We start from the raw sequence: 17,574 nt of genomic DNA, 5'->3' as shown, positions 1-17,574 counted from the left end.
TGGTTAAGTGCTTGGCTACTGTTCTGGTTACCTAGTGCTGCTCTGACAAGACATCTACCACAAATGGGATGGCCTTAACAAACAGGAGTTTATTCTTACAATTTGGAGGCTTTAAGTCCAAGTTCAAAGTGCCAGGCTCTAGGGGCTGGGTGAAAACCCTCAACGTTGGGGTCCAGCTCTGCCTCCTGCTCCTGGCCCACTGGAGCTAGAGGCATTTCTTCACTCAGACAGCCGCTGGCTGCTGAGGCTGAGAAGCCCCAAGATTGAGAAGTAAAAAGGCACAGTCCCGACGTTACCAAACCACACGGCAGGCCATTAACTTCAGTTCACTGTAAGTCCCAAGGTCGGCAGAGCATAGCAGGCTGCTGAACAACCACATGGCTACATGCAGGGTCCAAGTGTGCCAAAGGCTAGAGACCATTCCCAAGGCTTCTCCTTAGATACAGGAAGCAGACCACATCCCAAAGGCAGCTACTCAGCTGCTCCCAGTAGATTCCACCATGGAGTTGATTACCAGTCTCATCATGGGGAATACTACATCCAGCTTCACAGCCACTCAACCAGACCTAGCCAAGTTGACATACAAACATAACCATCACAGCTACTAAATGAAAGGTTGGTAGTTTGAATCCACCCAGAGGCACCTCAGAAGAGCAGTCTGGCAATCTGCTTCTGAAAGGTTGTGGCCATGAAGACCTTAAACAGTGTAGGCCTACTCTGAAACACATGGGTTGTCATGAGTTGTAATAGACGCTTCAGCAACTGGTTAGCAAGTATATGTTAAACATTTACTTTCTTTTTAGTATACTGCTAGATGCAGTGAGTGTTAAAATAAGAGGTATAAAACATGAACCCAATCTCAACTACAGTCGAGATTAAGACCAGCACACACACACACAAACACACATATACAAAGTAGTGAGCAATACATAGTAAGATTATATATGCAGTACTAAATTGAATGATATAATCCAGAAATATTGTAGGCATCTAGAGTAAGAAAGAACTGACACTAGTTCAGAAAGGGTAGAAATCAGCTTTATTTTAAAAGATTAGTAGAATTCAGATGGAAGAATTTAGGAAGAGAAGAAAAAACATTGTTGAAGATTATAACAACATGAACAAAAGAATTAAATGGGATTAATTTAGTATTAATTGTCAAGGAATGGACTATTGAAGTAGAGAGTATATTTTGGTACTATAGTAAAATGAAGTTGCATTGGTGAGATGGAGCCAGATTATGAAAAGACAGTTGATTTAGGAAGAATTTATATTTGGAATTAGTCAGATCAGTGACCAAGTTCTGACTTTGCTAATTTTAGCTTTATGACTTTGAGAAAGTTCCTTAACTGGTTTAATATTTAATTTTCTCATTTAGAAAATAGAAATAATAGCTACTTACCTCCTCCTATAGTGTTTTTGAGGATTATATGAGACAAAATTAGCATAGTGCTTGGTACATAGTTTGTTTTGAAAACTGCTGAACAGATGGATGGGAATACATAAATAAGAAGGGCACAGGGAAAGGGTGGTCACAGGGAGATGCGTGGAGCTTTTTACGGTTGGGAATTGTAATCTGGACTGTGAAACCAAATGTGCATGAACTATTGAGAGTAAAACAAATATTCTTTGTAAATATGCACACAAATGACAAAAAAAAAAAAGTCTAATTATAGACTTTGTATGCTGCCTAGGACATGCCTAGCATAGAGTACCAAAAAACCCCCAAACCCACTGCTGTCAGTCAATTCCAACTCAGCAACCTCCATTGGATTTCCGAGGCGGTAAATCTTTATGGAAGTAGATTGCCCAGTAGATACCTAATATATATTAGGCCCTTTTTCCTTTCTATTTTTAGGTTAAAAAAACAAAGAGGAAGAGTTTAAGCTTACTACAGTATGCACTGAGGATCTTTGGTAGGTTTTAGAGCAAAGGAGCAACATGGTTATAGTAGTACTTAGGAAAGATTAACCTGAGAGCATGACTTATAAAGTGGATTGAAGGGAATGGGGCCTGGAGTCAAGGAGGTAAGATAAAATTGTACTAAAATTAAGGAGAAAAGTCTTGAGGGCCTGCATAGGCTGGTAACAGTGAGAATTTCTCAAACTATAGATATGGAATATTATTCAGAGGAAATTTAATAGGACTAGGTGACAAGGCTAGATGTTGAGATGAAGCAAGAATCGGGTGTCAGGAAGAATGTAGTGCCCAGGAGTGAGGTCACTTGAAATGGAGAACTCTTTGGGGAATAAAGAAGTTTGATTTTAACTGTTGCTTTTTGTTTTTGTTTGTGATAGTAGATATCCAAGTGAGAGTCTTTTTACAGCTAGAAAATGAGACAAATGAGACAGATACAATGATAAAATATGGGATGGATAGTTGTAAACATGGGACAAACATGACTGTAAGTGGAGATATGTGGATCAGGAAAGTATCAGCATAGAGGTGATAGTTGAGAATGATGAACATTTGCATAAATAAATGACTTTTCTAAGGGGGGATATTACTTGCATTATTCAATTATAAGACATCATAACATTTCACTCATTTTGAAAAAATTGAGAGGTGAGAAATTTATTAAATCCTGTAGTTAGTGATTTATAATCATAATCCTACCTAGGTAATCATTTTAATTTGTAAATTGGTAGAAAAAGATAGCTATAATTTACTTTACCATATTCCTTAAGAATTAATAGTAAACTTTTACAAGGGTAAACCAAGATGGCAAAATTATTTTAGCTGGTCACCTGTGATTTTTTTTTTAAATATGAGGTGAATGAGTTTTGAAATGTTACTATGATAGTCTTTTGTTATTTATTTATTTATTTTTAAAGATTAGTATTTCTCTGTTATCTTAAAAGAAATGAGGAATAGTAGTTTTCATGATAATGTTTCTCACAGACTAGGTTCTATTTATTTTTGTGTTCTACTGCCTACTACAGAAATTCTAAACATAATGATGAAGTTCCTGTTCTCACAAGTGGTGCTTAATTTTTTTAGGTGGCGTGACAAGGATGACTGTCTCCCTGGTGGTTATTGTTTTTGAGCTTACTGGAGGCTTGGAATATATTGTCCCTCTTATGGCTGCAGTGATGACGAGTAAATGGGTTGGAGATGCCTTTGGTAGGGAAGGCATTTATGAAGCGCACATCAGATTAAATGGTTACCCTTTTCTGGATGCAAAAGAAGAATTCACTCATACCACCCTGGCTGCTGATGTCATGAGACCTCGAAGGAATGATCCCCCCTTAGCTGTGCTGACCCAGGACAATATGACAGTGGATGACATAGAAAACATGATCAATGAAACCAGCTACAATGGCTTTCCTGTCATAATGTCAAAAGAGTCTCAGAGATTAGTGGGATTTGCTCTCAGAAGGGACCTGACAATTGCAATAGGTACTTAAAAAAAAAAAAAAATGTATGTATGTATGAGATAGATTTCTAATGGAATGAAAGCAATAAAATATAATTGTAGGGGAATGGTATATTTTACATCCTGTAATGTCTTATGTTCTTTGATGAGTTGTTTTCCTGCACACATGATTTTACCTTTCTTTTTGTACATTGTTAGCAGAGAATGAAGTCAGATTCTTCCTTCTCCCATTCATTAAGTCTTGTTAAGTAGATATTAGTTCTTTGTAATAGCATGTAATATAAAATCTTAGTAAATGCCAAGGCATCCAGCTAAACCCATTCTTGGATTTAAATAAAGTTAGCTTATTTGAATGCAAGTTATTGACCTCAGGGCTTCTCACCAGTTCGACCCCCAGCTGAGAATTTGCAGTTTGCAGTTCCATCCCAGATGGACTGAATCAGAATCTGTATTTTATCAAATCTCCCAAGGTGATTCTGGGGTGGAAATGCAAATTAGCTGCAGGGAGGTGAACTGGAATGAACCCTATGAAGCCCTGGAAATCCCATCTTTATTGGTTTCTTTTATATCACAGAGCTTTTTTTTTTTTTTTTTTTTTTTTTTCTTTTTTCCCAGTATTTGGATTGCATTTATAATGTTAACTGTAATATCTAGTTTAAAGTGAAAAAAATTACTGAGATTTTGCTTTTCTGGTCAAATGCTAGATTGAAAACAAATATATCAGTCCTGTTACATTTTATGCTGAGATTCCCGAATATATCATTTAAAGACATTACTGCATTACTTGTTGGAGATAAACTTTTTTTGAGGAGGAAGCAGTTGTGTTTTAAATATTGTATATTCCCTGCCCCCAATATTTCTTGCCATATTTTTCAGGAAGCTAGTAAGCTTTTAGTCTTTTGTAATACAATCTGACTTCTCCTTCTCCCCCCAAGGTGATAGACAGTAGATACATCAAGCCACTGCTTTGTTACTTCCCAGTTTTTATTAGAGGACCTTGGGCTGGAAATGTGGAGGCCAAAATTCTATCTTTGGCCTGCCTCCAAAGGTTATTCTTATATTTCTCAAATCAAACTCGAAACTCCTGATCTGAAAGAGGCATTGAAGAAAAATAATCCTACAGACAGCATTCTCTTTAGTTTAGGAAGAGTTTACAGCATTGGAAGAAAGTTTTCCAAAAAAATTGATCCTAAAACTCCAGGTTATGCTTTAGAAAACAGAGTAACAGTAGTTGCCAGAGAGGGCAGAGTTGTCAGATTTGGCTACGGTCAAGTGTTTTAGCTCCTAAGTCATTACCGTGGCCAAAGCTACAGTCAGAATGTTATTGTTTAGGTTCTTGTTCTTCAGGTTTTATTGATAGACAAAGAAAAGGAAAAAGGAGGTCAGAATTTTTAAATATATGGAGTTTAAAAAAAAAAAAAAACAGGAAGAAAATTAAAAATTATTTACATTCCCTTTGATTTTGTGTATATATTGGAAAGCAAGAACACAGAAAGATTTCTGTGTCACTTTGGAATGATGGGTTTCCATTGTGGTTCAACTGAATGATATCTGGTAAGGAACTAAAATTAGTCTACAGTAGGACCTTTGAGAACCCACACATCCACTCTTTGAGATGGAGAGCTTCACTCCCTAATTACATGAGTTCCCAATCTCTGTTTCTAATTCAAGCCAGGTGCTTTAAAGTTATTATCTTAACTATTCTTTATAAAAACTTGATTGGGGCATAATCCCCCTTACCAGTGATGGCATATTAGAGACCTTTGGAGTGGCTTAGAAATAGTTAAAACTACAAATTTTAAACTTGCAGATGTTAGGGATCCTCCCCTGTAGTTGAGCAATACAACTGCTTTAGGCCCTTGCACTTTTAAAGCACCTTTAAAGGACAGTGGCACTGGAAACAGAACACACTGAAAAGATACTTTACAAATAAAATCAGTCTCTATCTGTTCTGTGCATAATTGCAGTTTCAAACCATGTGTAGGGCTCATGACTTTCCAAAAAATCATATGTTAACACTAGAAAAGAAGAACCAGCCTAGAAAGCAGCAGCCAGTGTACAAGGGTAGAATACACAATGTAGTCGAACAAGTATGAAATGCACCTTAGTCCCACTTGCAATGCAAATAAGTAACATTTAAGAAGGAAGCATGTTGTTGTTGTTGTTATTATGTGCCGTCGAGTCAGCCCTGACTCATAGCGACCCCTCCTTGGGTTTCTGAGGCAGTATCACTACGGAAGTAGGATTGCCCAACCTTCCTTCCGAGGAGTGGCTGGTGGGTTTGAACCGCCAGCCTTCTGGTTAGCAGTCAAGTGCCTTAGCCACTATGCTACCAGAGCTCCCAGGTAGGCTTTATTCAATGGACTGCTGTCATAAACTGTACTCATGAGGCTTTATGATTCCATGTTTCAAACATGCTTCTTTATACCCCAAAGTTAGAAAAGGGCTCTAGCCCCAGTAAAGGAAATTGTACCATAATACCAAAAAATATTTTTATGAGGAAGATTTGTTATTGGTGGACTCTAATTCTGTCAATTCTGGAGCTCTGGTGGCCTAGTGCCTAAGGCGCTTGACTGCTAACCAGAAGGCTGGCGGTTCAAACCCACCAGCCACTCCTCGGAAGGAAGACTGGGCAATCTATTTCCGTAGAGATACTGCCTCAGAAACCCAAGGAGGGGTCACTATGAGTCGAAATCGAGTCGAGTGCAGTGAGTTTAGTTGATTGGTTGAATTCTGTCATATGTAAGTTAAGTGGCTTTTCAGTCGATTCTTGTCTTCGTAAGAGAGAAGACAGGAAAAAGTGAAAAGACCAGAAGTCAGAGGATAACTGTTTTTCAACTCTGAATATGCAGGTTGCCCATAAGACAAACCTGTCAACTAATTTAAAATTTTGGTCTTCTTGATCGCCTTTCAGAAAGTGCCAGAAAAAAGCAAGAAGGTATTGTTGGCAGTTCTCGGGTGTGTTTTGCACAGCACACCCCATCTCTTCCGGCAGAAAGTCCTCGGCCATTGAAACTTCGAAGCATTCTTGACATGAGCCCTTTTACAGTGACAGATCACACTCCAATGGAGATCGTGGTGGATATTTTCCGAAAGTTGGGTCTGAGGCAGTGCCTTGTAACTCACAATGGGTAAGTTTGATATCAAAGAAATCAGTCCACTTAACAGAATTTATGATCGTTTTTAGTGGAATTTGTATGTTCTTTCTAGGATAGGGTATAAGTTAGCTCCCAAGTGGGAAAATCTTTTAGTATGGTTATAAATATGATTGGTTAATCAAATTCACACTTACCAAAGGATAAGAAAGATGTCAACTGCCAGCTCTTCATTAAAATATAAAGTTGTATTTGTCAAGGTACACTTTAAAGCTGGAAAAGAGGTGCTGAAACATCTCCAACATGAACAGCATGTTAGGCTTAGAATTTCCCCATTATAGAGGGCTAGCAGACTGAACTTGTATGGAGCACTGCAAAACTCAGTTTTCTTTTTTAATAATATAACTTTTAGTGTATAAACTTCTAGTACAGTAATAACCTTCTAGATATTTTTTTATTTAGTCTTTCAGCCAATATTTGATTTATCAAGTAATGAAGAAAATATGTAATTCAATCAAAATCTGTAGATTAGCTAAAACTCTTTTAGCAGATTCTTCTTTTCTGTCTTCCCTGTCCACAAACTTTTACATAAACTGCTATTGACAAATAAAACACTCATGTACTTAAAATGTATTAATTGATTACTTTTCTGCCTTTTACTCATAAAATTTCAGTGCTTCTCCATGATAGGAATATAGGAAAGTGACAGATATTAAAAGCCCTGTGGATACTTAAAGGAACTCTTAAAGGCATATGCCTTAATGCTCCTACTTTATTACTACTATATGTTCCTTTATTCCTGGACCTGGGATCAGTTTTCCCAGCCAGTCTCTCTTTACTCTCTTTAGTCCATTTCTATTACATTTATTTCCATTATACTACTGTTCCTAGTTGAAATAGTTAAGAACATGGTTTCATCTAAAGGCAGATAACAGAAAGGCTGGAAAGGAGAAACAAAGATTGTTGTTCTTGTTATTATGTACCGTCGAGTAGGACCGACTCATAGTGACCTCTCCTTGGGTTTCCGAGGCAGTATCACTACGGAAGTAGATTACCCCATCTTCCTTCCGAGGAGTGGCTGGCCAGCCTTCTGGTTAGCAATCAAGTGCCTTAGGCACTATGCTACCAGAGCTCCTAAGATTGTTCTTAGATTATGCTTAATCCTGAACAGTTTGAAAACAAAAAAAAAAAAACTAAACTCACTGCCGTCGATTCAGATCCGACTCATAGCAACCCCTCCTTGGGTTTCCGAGGCGGTATCACTATGGAAGTAGACTGCCCACTTCCAAGGAGGAGCTAGGGAGCTCTGGTAGCATAGTGGCTAAGACACTTGACTGCTAACCAGAAGGCTGGCAGTTCAAACCCACCAGCCACTCCTCGGAAGGAAGATGGGGCAATCTACTTCTGTAGTGATACTGTCTCAGAAACCCAAGGAGGGGTCACTATGAGTTGAGTCTGACTCGATGGCACATAACAACAACAAGAAGGAGTGGCTAGTGGGTTTGAACCGCCCACCTTCTGGTTAGCAGTAAAATGCCATAGGCACTAACCCACCAGAGCTTGAAGCTCATTAAAATACTAAACACTTACAGAATTCCAGCAAGGATATTTTTACATTTTGTACAGAGTACATGAGTGATAGACAACACACGACCCCAATCTACAGAAAGAGAAGGAAAATGAAATAGTAAAGAAGGAAATTCGTATTTATTGAATACCTTCCTCATGTTTTCTTGTTACTGAAGTGCAGCAAGGTTTGATAATTTGTTGCTCAAAGTATGTCTAGTAAGTCATGGACTAGGAAATGAAAGTGTCTAACTTTAAAACCCAATCTCTTGCTACTGTATTACATTGTAATTAACTGATAATATATCCTCTTCTTTTTTTTGTGATTATTTTAAACAATTGAACATTTTCTCGGATAATGTGTCAGACAACATTGGGCTAGGAATAGAAATATAAAGCAAGGGAATTAGATTTACAGTTAGTGTTTTTCACTGTGCTGATCAACTAAAGTAACTCAGAGAATATGAAATAAATCTTTAATAATAAAGGGATAAAAAACTCTTAATAAAAAGAGCAGGGAGTTTGAAATTGGAATGATTGGAGGAGAGATTATATAGTAAAATATTTTGGTTACATTTTTTAATACTGTATAATTAAAAAGAAAAAATAGTACCAAACTTCATTGTTTAAAAATTTATTTTAAGTACAAGTTAAATGGAGTAATTTTTCATGAAGCTTTCCTGCTCCTTGGGCTCTTTTACTTATTAAATGCCTCAATTAGAGCTCAGCTGATTGTTATAAACTATTACTTGCTTCAGGTTGTTCTCTGTGCCTGGCATGATTTGTCCTTTTCTGTATTAACACATATAAATGTAATTATTTCATCAGGATTAACTAAGATCATGAAGCAACTTGGGTTAATTTTCAAATTTTACTTTGCTGATCAATTCCAAGGTTATTTGCACCACGGATATTGTTGTTGTTGTTGCTATGTGCCGTCAAGTTGGACCCGACTCATAGCAACCCCCTTGAGTTTCGGAGGCAGTATCACTATGGAAGTAAATTGCCCCATCTTCCTTCTGAGGAGTGGCTGGTGGGTATGAACCGCCAGCCTTCTGGTTAGCAGTCAAGTGCCTTAGGCACTAAGCTACCAGAGCTCTCACCATGGATATTAGAAAGGAAAATATTTAAAAGAAAGTATAAAATTAAAAAGTGTATGTGTGGAGGGGGAGGTAGTGCAGAATAGCAAATTAAAATCTTATCTGATGCTTGGGGAGGGATGCTTTTTCTAAGGGAGTGTTTTTAATTGCCTTCATTATATTTTGCTGATTTCTGACTTAAAAATGATGTATTACAGATAGATTATTTAGAGAGATGACCTCTGGGATTTTATTTCCTTTGATGTATAGAAAGGAAGTTGTTGTTTGGTGCTATCGAGTCAATTCAAACCTATAGCAACCCCATCTGACAGAGTAGGACTGCCCCATAGGGTAATCTTTATGGAAGCAGATTGCCAAGTCTTCTTTCTTAAGTGTTGCTGGGTCAGTTCAAACTGCCAGACTTTCGGTTAGCAGCTGAACACTTAACTGTTGCAACACCAGGGCTCCTTATGTAAGGAAGGATGTTTTATTTTTATTTTAAGTTAAATGACTTAAGCCCAGAGAAGAAATCATCTCTCCCGGTTTTTATTGGCAAGTATGAAGTTCTGAATATCTGTCAACGTGTTACAGTTTATTACCAGATCCTTAGAAGTAGAAAATAATTTTCTTGGGGAAGAGAAACAACAAATCTAGACTCTTACACGCAAGGAGAAAAAAAGAATAGTGAGGGAGGAATGTGTCTATAAAATTATGAATTATTGACTTCTAACATTTTATATTTTAATTTGGCAGAATTTCTCAAAACTTTAGTTTTGTAAACTAGTAGGATATTAATAGGTGTTACTCAGAGTTCTGGACCATCTAAATTAGGCGAGTACTGGATTACTTTACTGTGGAACTTCTTACAACTTTAAAAAATGTTAATTAATATTTTTTATTATTTCTTGAAAGGGAATAATAATAAAAAGTAGTTTTCAAAACTTCTTTGAACATACAACTTTTTGATGGTTGTGGTGGGGTGATCTCATGGTACTAGTGTTTCTTGGGGGATGTACTTTGGGAAAATGCTAGATTACATCATTACGTGTTAGTTCAAAAGAAAACCGTAAATTATTTTTTGGATGAGTCACATTTAACATTGGTTGTCCGTCTGCTCCCCCAAATTAATAAATTAGTACTGAACCTGGCCTTATCATTTTCAAATCATTCTTCATTAGCTAAAGAGAAGAACTGTGTATAATTCTCCTTTTATGGCTATGACTTTGTAAATACAAAGATTACTTTGGAAAGCTCTAAATTTGCCACCTACACTTTACAAATTTGTCATTTCCTTCATTGTGGATCTTGTGATCTGGCAGAGTTCACACACATACACGCACATAAATGCTCACAGTATTACCCTAAATTAGTTACTGCATATAACTGGATGGAGGAACATGAGTAAGAATTAAAGTAGTGTTGATTGTATTTAATTGTCAGCATTTTCACTTTTCCTGACTCCAACCATAGATTTAAGTGAACTGAATGAGAGTATCTCTTGAATGCTCATTTTATTTAGTGCAGTTTCTGTGCTTTTTGGAGGGGGAGATTGCCCTAAGATCTTTTCTGTTTACTGCTATTCTTAAGAATTGATACATTATTTAACAAAAAGAAGGAAAAAATTAGCAGGGGAACCTCCTTCTGCCTCTCCCATTCCCTGCTTTCCAATCCACATCCCTCTACATCCCCATAATCTCAAATAACTATTTTATAATTGACGTATCCATGAGACCAGACTACTTTGACTAATTGAAATCCCTTGTGACATTATTCCAGAAGTGATAATGTCCAAAGGCAGTTTACCAGAGAACAGTGGCTTAATCATCTCACCAGGGAAATGCCCAGGAACTCTGAAGGGGTAGTGGGTTTCTAGGATTTAAAGATTAAAGCCTTTTAAGATTTTTGACTTTCATTGTCTATGTTGCCACACATGGTAGTTGAATTCATTGACTTCCAGTATAAAATCAGTAACCAGAATTTGTCTTAATAATCAAAACCAGTTTGATTACTTTAAGCGTCCACATTGTAAAAATTCATATCCATCTCTTTCCTTGGTGTTTTAACAATGTATTAACAAAGAAATTATCATTATTTTAAAATATGCATAATGCAGTTTTGACTCTTATTTATAAATATGTTTTATTAGCATATTTTAAGAAGTGGAATTCATTGTAAAAAAAACTAGGGAGTGTTTCTGTTGTAGCATTATTTATTTACTTAACATTGCCTTAATTTTAATCCCAGTTAACAGTAAAGTCCAATTCACTTCACAAACAATAAAGGCTAAGCTTTTCCTTCTATTGAGTGCTGAGGTAAATCCAAATGATGGCTACATTATGGTATCTTAGAAATTAGAAAAACATATTTCCCTCTTAGGATATATGAGGGAGCTCTGGTAGCGTAGTGCCTAAGGACTTGACTGCTAACCAGAAGGCTGGCGGTTCAAACCCACCAGCCACTCCTCAGAAGGAAGATGGGGCAATCTACTTCTGTAGTGATACTGCCTCAGAAACCCAAGGAGGGGTCGCTATGAGTCGGGTCCGACTCGACAGCACATAACAGCAGCAAGGATATACGAAATTGAAACTCAAAATGTCAAGCGGTCTTATAGCTATGCATCACTGTTTTTTACTTTTCTTTGTAGTCATCTTCCTTATAAACTTTATATTTTAATTTTTAATGTAAAAAACAATGTCCCCCACTATTTGAGTAGTATTGTGCCTCTTTTCAAAGTCAGTAGAATTTATGCAAAAGGAACCCAGGATTCCAAATCATTTGTTTTTTTATTTTTTTAAAGTTCATAAAAGCATTTTTATAGTTCATGTTTTTATTTTTTTCTCTCCTTCTCTATCATTATGATTGGAACCTCTTTTAATTTAATTTCTCACACAGTTATTAGCATAACATGATCTGTTTCAGGATTGTCTTGGGGATCATCACAAAGAAGAACATATTAGAGCATCTCGAGCAACTAAAGCAGCACGTGGAACCCTTGGTGATTAGATATATCAGATCTCCTCATTAGACACCTTAGAAGGCAGGAGCATGAAACTTGTGAACTGTTCAGTGCTCTTTCCCACATATCTGCTGAACAACAAAAAAATCCTACTATGCAGCCAATTACATTTGTGTCTGATAATGTCTCTGTAAGATAAATTTAGATTATGTTTGAAATTCCATTCATACAAAGTAAGCAAAATCATTAGTTACAATTTAAAAACTGTAAACAGCTTAGTAGTTGAATGAGTAAAATATCATTGGACATTCATAAAGTAAACAAGAGAAATCCATCTCCCGTAGCGGGTATACCCGTCTCAGAAGACACCTGACTGGTTAAATATGTCTGCCCCATCTCCCAGCCCTTTTTCTATTTCCTGATCTGTGGTGGTATTGTGGTAAATCTAAAGCTCATAGGTGATTTGAACAATTTTAGCAATGTTAGAATTGCTGATTAGTTTTAAAACTAAAAAAACCCCATAGGACTTTTTAATGGTCACACCAACTAGAGTGTAATGTGTTATATCTATTTGTGATCATTTGTTCTTTTTCTGCTATATCCCGTGTACCTTCAAAGTCAAGACTTTGTGTCCTGTCATTTCATTAGTAAACTGTACTTAGATTATGTGTGTACCCCCTTCGTATGATGTTTTTAGAATGCTATAAGCAGCTTTTGGGGTTGAATGTGTTTTGTTTTTACTGGCTTTATGTCCTAGTGTTTTCATGACTAAAGTTAAATTTTGAATTATCTTTTAAAAATGGTCTGGCTTTAGCAATTAATGCCTGAAATTATTTTGCCAAGCAATTGTCTCATATATATATATATATATGTATCTCTATGTATCTATATATATATATATATATATATACATATATATGCAACTTGTCCCAGTTTGCTTAAGAACACAGCTGATTATGTATTCCTGTTGTATGCTAATATTTCACAAGTGTTTCATGCATCCTTTTTTTAAAAACTACTAACCAAAATAATACACTAGCTGCTCATTCATTCTGCTTTCTGCTTCACCTGTAACAATCTTTTAGGACTGCTTTTTGATTGTTTACTTATCTTTTAATGTAAGCATTAGTAACTAAGACTCTCATAAAAGCACTGTATCATAATGTTTTTTTGGCCAAAGTCAAAAAATAAAAACATTGATGAGTACACTAGAAACTTGAGTTGCATTTTAGATTTATTCTTGAGTGTTCTTAAGTTTGGGATTGAAGTTCTGTGTTGACCATTTTACATTTTATCTCAAATGTTTGTGCTTTCATGAAGATTCTCCATATAATTTAGCAATCCTTAAGGTGTTTTCTGTTTTAATGATTAATTTTGGTTAAAAAATAAAAAGTGGAATATTGAGGAGATTTGGTCACCATTTTACTGCTGTTATGATGGGAATGAATTTTCCTTCTCAAAGGAGATCAGTAGCGTTTCCTGTTCATACATCTTCCCGCTTTTTTGTTACTTTTTTTGTTGGCATACATTAACCAACACAGCTGTATTTCCATGAGGCATGCAGTCCTCAAAGAGTCTCAGTAGAAAGGATATCATACTATTAATGACCATAATACTTTTTATATCAAATGATGGTTGCTGGATAATTTATTATCTTTGCCAATAAAATAATTGTTTGAAAGTACAAAATCAAGCTGCTTGCTTTGCTCTATTCCTGTCAAGAGAAAGGAATTAGCTGTAGATTTAGCTTTGCTTTTTTATTACCCTTTTATTTTAATAGCAATCTTCTTGTTTATCCCTTTCAGACGCCTCCTTGGCATTATAACAAAAAAAGATATCCTCCGTCATATGGCCCAGACGGCAAACCAAGACCCCGCTTCAATAATGTTCAACTGAATCCCATAGATGAGGAGAGAGAGGAAACAGAAGAGGAAGTTCGTTTGTTGAATAGCACAACTCTTTAGCCTGAGGGAGTCGTCTACTATTTTTTCTCCTTAAAAAAAAAAAATACATGCATATATATCTATATATAAAGAAGCTGGACTTTTGCAACATGGTTTGCAAACAGTGCTGGTGGAATGAAGGAGTTGTTTGGGGAGGGAAAGGAGAGAGAGGAAAGGAGGAAAGAGGTGTTTCACCGCCTAACCAAGAGCAGCAAATCACCTCCTGTCCTGCACTGGATGCATTCAGCTGAGGATTTGCCGTGATGGTGCAGGCTGAGCCTCGATGCAGATGACATCGGAGTTCTTGAGCACCTAGTCTGTTACTCCAATATTGCAAAGACATGTTATCACTTCCTGTTTCTGGAGGGATTACTTTGAATTGAGCCATCTGTAAGACTGCAAGGTCTTGCCCTTTTTTTAATCAAAACTGTTCTGTTTAACTCATGAATTGTATAGTTAACCATTACCTTTCTACATTCCAGAAGAGCTTTTATTTCTCTTTTTCCTGAGCTGTAACAAAGCCTCTTTAAACTGGTGTACCCTTTTGAAGCAGTCCTTTCTCATATTGAGATATACTGTGATTTTACTGAGGTTTCATCACAGGAAGGGAGTGTTTCTTGTGCCATTAACCATGTAGTTTGTACCATCATTAAATGCTTGGAACAGTGCACATGTATCACCACAAAGGCTGGTCAGAGATAAAATCTCGTAGGAAACATGAATGAAATCTCTCAGCTTGTGTGCTATGGTTCAAAACCAACAACAATGAAGCTTGACTTTTAAGGATAAAAGGATAAACAGAGTATTTTTTTTTTTCTTTTCATCATCTCAGACTTTATGGATAATGTGACCTGGTCTTATGCAAATTTTCTATTTCTGAAACTGCTATGACAGACAAGTGCTGTTCAGCATCAGGAAACAAAATGCTGCTTTGACAGTAAAGAGAAGGAAGTATTCTGTATAGCCGTGTCTGGTACTGCATGTAAAACACTGGAATTTTTTTTCTTGAAATTAGGTCAGTCATTTTTTTTTTTCTTTCCTCAAAATATTTTACTGCTGACACTGAAGAAGAAATGTAATTCATAACTTGCACTAAATGTATATTTCTTTTCTTAAAAATTTACCATTCTTATTTATATTTTTATGGATTAAAATTTATAAAATACAGATCAGTTACTATCTCACTTAAATAATTTTACCTTTTTAATGTGATTTTTATAGACTAATTCAGACTTACAAATATGAAGATATGAACAAAGTTTACAATGGAACAAGGGTTTAAAAAGAAGTTGTGGTTATTTCTCTGTGATCTAATGTGTACATAAACCTTTTTCTGAACTTTCACTGCCATCTCCTGGATTATCTCTTCTGATCTGTCCATTTTGACTCATTAACTGGAAACTTGAAATGCTACAAATCACTTTTCAAATTAAAACCAAAAGTTAAATAGTGTTAACCTTTTTTAAAAAAAAGATAAAAATACAACTAATAGAATGACAAAGGTAGTAGTTAAAAATTTAAAAGTTAATCTGAACATAACTCTTAAATCTTTAAGTAGATCAAATCTATACTTAAAGTATTCTATGATGGTTTGAGTATCCACATTGCACATTTTTGCTAAATGGGTTGAATATATCCTGGAGTGTGTTTGGGATTTTTATTTTTGGAAATGTCTGACGTAATTATGGTCTTAATTCACTATCAACAAGGCAATATATTCAAAGGACTGTCCTAAATAGTCTGTGATTCAGCTTTGGCAGGAAAAGGAATTTTTGCAGACAGGCATTTTCTGACAAACAACAAGAAATAAACTATTTTTACATTTTGGAAGTGATTCTTCACTTTCTAGTTCTTAATAATATTATGTAAGAACTAAAGATCACTTCAGGTCATAAGATCATGAAAATTTAAAGATCATGAAGCCATATTAGAATGACAATAGAAAGTTGAGCAAGATTTAAGAATTTCTTGAAATATTTTTAGCTGTGCTGTCTGCCTCAAATTAGTATTTTGTTGTAATTACATCACCCCTTTGGCAGGTGTCAGGTTTTCTTCATAGCCCCTTCAAAGTTCTTTTTGGCCATCCAGAGTCAAATAATTTCTAAATGATAATTTTGTATTCCTCCATCTTGTCTTAAGTGTATTTGCAATGTGCTACGTAGGCACTAGGAGCTCTGGTGGTGTAGTGTCTAAGGCATGTGACCGCTAACCAGAAGGTTCAAACCCACCAGCCCACTTCGTGGAAGGAAGACTGGGCAGTCTACTTCCATAAAGATTCACCGCCTCAGAAACCCAAAGGGGATTGTTATAAGACACAATCAACTGGATAGCAATGAGGTTTTTTTTTTTTGTTGTTGTTGTTTAGGTAGGCACTGCTAGGGTAAGAACTCCTTGGCATGACTATTGGGTAACTTAATTGCTTGTTCTAAGTTATGAGCTTTCAAAGGACAAACCAGTTTTTATGCAGATAGCTCCATATATTAATTTCACATGCATTTTATTTTCCATGTTTCCTTTTTTTTTTTAATTTCATGTCCTATTTTCATTGCCTATCCTGCGAAATGGACTGATATTTTAGGGTGGATATTAAAGCATTAATTTTCTTCTTTGGTGTAATATCTATTCATGATGTGTCTTATGGCTGGGATATAGGAAAAGTGCCGTACTTTTAATGCATTGTTTTCTTTGGTATTACTGTCCCAGTTTTTGATAACACTGAGGTATGTCTGCCTTTTTAACCTAACAGTGAAATAGTGAAGACTATGAAATACACGTGCCTGGCTAACTGGCAAATTAATTAACCAATATAATAAGTGTGGCACCTTATTTGAGTATGCTTTTAAGACGGTATGGTGAGAATGGGCAAGGGTGTCAGCATCTTATCAATAATTGTTTTCAGTTTTGGTTCATGAAGAATGCTTAGTTTGTTAATCTGTGACATTGCCTAGAACTGTATTTATCTGTTTTTACTTATATTAGTGTAGTAAAGCTGCATATCATTACAGTAAATTATTACTGTGATGAGTTAATCAAACTGTATTAAAATCTATATGACAATGTGTGGTTTGGCCTTGAATTCTATTTGTAACAGTCCTCCCACTTTTACCCTATGCAGTATAGGCCAATATGCCTGGCACAGGCAGCCTAAAAGGAGTGATTATATAAAGCTTATCTTAGTTCTCCAGTGCTGCTGTAACAGAAATACCACCAGTGGATGGCTTTAACAAACATTTATCTTCTCACAGTTTAGGAGGCTAGAGGTCCGAGTTCAGGACACTGGCTCTGGGGGAAGGCTTTCTCTTTGTCAGCTCTGGGGGAAGGTCCTTGTCTCTACAGCTTCTTTGGTGGTTCCTTGGAGATCTCCATATGTCTTGACATCTATCTTAAGATCCATTTCAGCTTAGTCGGCTTTTTAAATTTCTTTTATGTCTCAGGAGATTGACTCAAAAAAAGCCCTATACTAATCCTGCCTCATTAACATAATAAAGACAACACATTGCCAAATGGGATTATAATATGCATAGAGGTTAGGATTTACAAGGCATTTTTTGGCTGGACA

At 36.1% G+C, this 17,574-nt stretch overlaps 1 protein-coding gene across 1 annotated transcript in view; it reads left to right on the top strand.

The window, feature by feature from the left end:
• Nucleotides 1–14,036, top strand: part of CLCN3 (chloride voltage-gated channel 3) — a 148,815-nt gene extending 134,779 nt beyond the window's left edge. The window contains exons 10-13 of the mRNA XM_007954903.2: nucleotides 3,001–3,399; nucleotides 6,291–6,507; nucleotides 12,036–12,111; nucleotides 13,878–14,036. Of these exons, the coding sequence (XP_007953094.1) occupies nucleotides 3,001–3,399; nucleotides 6,291–6,507; nucleotides 12,036–12,111; nucleotides 13,878–14,036 (851 nt within the window). The remainder of the gene's footprint in view (nucleotides 1–3,000; nucleotides 3,400–6,290; nucleotides 6,508–12,035; nucleotides 12,112–13,877) is intronic.
• The last annotated feature ends 3,538 nt before the right edge of the window (nucleotides 14,037–17,574 follow it).

This window comes from Orycteropus afer, unplaced genomic scaffold (genome assembly GCF_000298275.1).
Source record: "Orycteropus afer afer isolate SDZICR_OR568_19922 unplaced genomic scaffold, OryAfe1.0 scaffold00477, whole genome shotgun sequence".
Lineage (NCBI taxonomy): Eukaryota > Metazoa > Chordata > Mammalia > Tubulidentata > Orycteropodidae > Orycteropus > Orycteropus afer.
This window is presented reverse-complemented; position numbering and strand designations above follow the sequence as displayed.